The sequence below is a fragment of the Nuphar pumila genome, chromosome 11 (genome assembly GCF_984573655.1).
Source record: "Nuphar pumila chromosome 11, dmNupPumi1.hap1.1, whole genome shotgun sequence".
NCBI lineage: Eukaryota > Viridiplantae > Streptophyta > Magnoliopsida > Nymphaeales > Nymphaeaceae > Nuphar > Nuphar pumila.
In genome coordinates, this window is record NC_143259.1 from 58,944,890 (window position 1) to 58,946,099 (window position 1,210).

A 1,210-nucleotide genomic window follows, 5' to 3' on the forward strand; every position below is an offset into this window, starting at 1 on the left:
CCTCTTAAACCCTAAAAGGAGAAACTCCCAAAGACTCCACATCCCAAAAGGAATCCTGCAACACCCAAATAGCCACAACAAGACAACCAACCTCTCTCTCAAACCCCATCTGGAGAAAAAGTAAGGGAAACCCTCCTCCCAATGGCTTAAACGTCACAGCTTTACATATATATCTATAGAGAGAGGAGTGCAGCAGCATAAAGAAATACAGAGGAAAGGAACGCATACATACAGACAGGAAGAGAGAGAGAGAGGCAGAAAAAGGGAGAAATGAAGGGTTAGGAAGGAACTGTCTCTGCTTCAGCCCTCCCTTTCCCCTTTTTGTCCCGATCTCGGTCGGTGGAGGAACGAAGCGTCGGTGCGAGGTCGAGCATGGGCACGGAGCTGGTCCTGCACAGGTCGCAGCAGCACCCCGAGGCGACGCCCCTGCCGCCTCCGGCAGGCGGCAGAGCAGGTGACGACCCAAAGACGAGGGCCATCGTCGTCGCTGGGAAGGGTTCGGCGAGAGACCGGCACATCAAGGTCAACGGCCGCGGCCGGAGGGTCCGGATGCCGGCCCTCTGCGCAGCCCGCATCTTCCAGCTGACCAGGGAGCTCGGCCACAAATCCGACGGCGAGACCATCGAGTGGCTCCTCCGCAAGGCCGAGCCCGCCATCATCGCCGCCACCGGCACCGGCACCCTCCCCGCCTTCTCCTCCGCCGTCTCAGGTCCGATCATCCCTCCCCCACCCACCACCTCCTCTGCTGCTTCTTCCACCTCCAAATCCGTGCAGGCATTGCCCGCGGGTCCCTCGCCCCAGTCGGCCGGAATCTACGCCGTTCCCGGCTACGATACCGCGGCGATCTGCCGGATGGGCATGGAGTTCGCCGGCGGGCCCTTCCGTCCGATGCCTTATATGGCCATGCTGCTTCAGCCAGTAACAGAGGAGACAGAGGAGCAGAGGTTAGAGGAATAAGAAGGAAAGAGAGAGACTGTGTGTGTGTTTTTGCATTCAAATCGGGGTCTCCCTCTCCTTCTCTAGTTCCGGTTTCTGATGCATTGAAGTTGGGTTTTTGTAGAGCTTTTCTTTTTCTTCTTTTTTTTTGGTCTCCCTCTCTCTCCCCTATTAAGTTATAGTGGTTGAAATATTAGAGCTTTTTTTTTATTTGAGAGGAATAATCGAGTGCATATTATGCTCTTCTTGTGTTGTTCATTGGTTCTGCATGGTG

The 1,210-nt window shown here is 55.3% G+C and overlaps 1 protein-coding gene across 1 annotated transcript; it reads left to right on the plus strand.

Moving 5' to 3' along the window:
* Window positions 1–372: 372 nt before the first annotated feature.
* On the plus strand, window positions 373–957 carry LOC149822392 (transcription factor TCP11-like). Its single transcript, XM_089980279.1, has one exon. The coding sequence runs from the start codon at window positions 373–375 to the stop codon at window positions 955–957; it is 585 nt and encodes a 194-aa protein (XP_089836405.1).
* The last annotated feature ends 253 nt before the right edge of the window (window positions 958–1,210 follow it).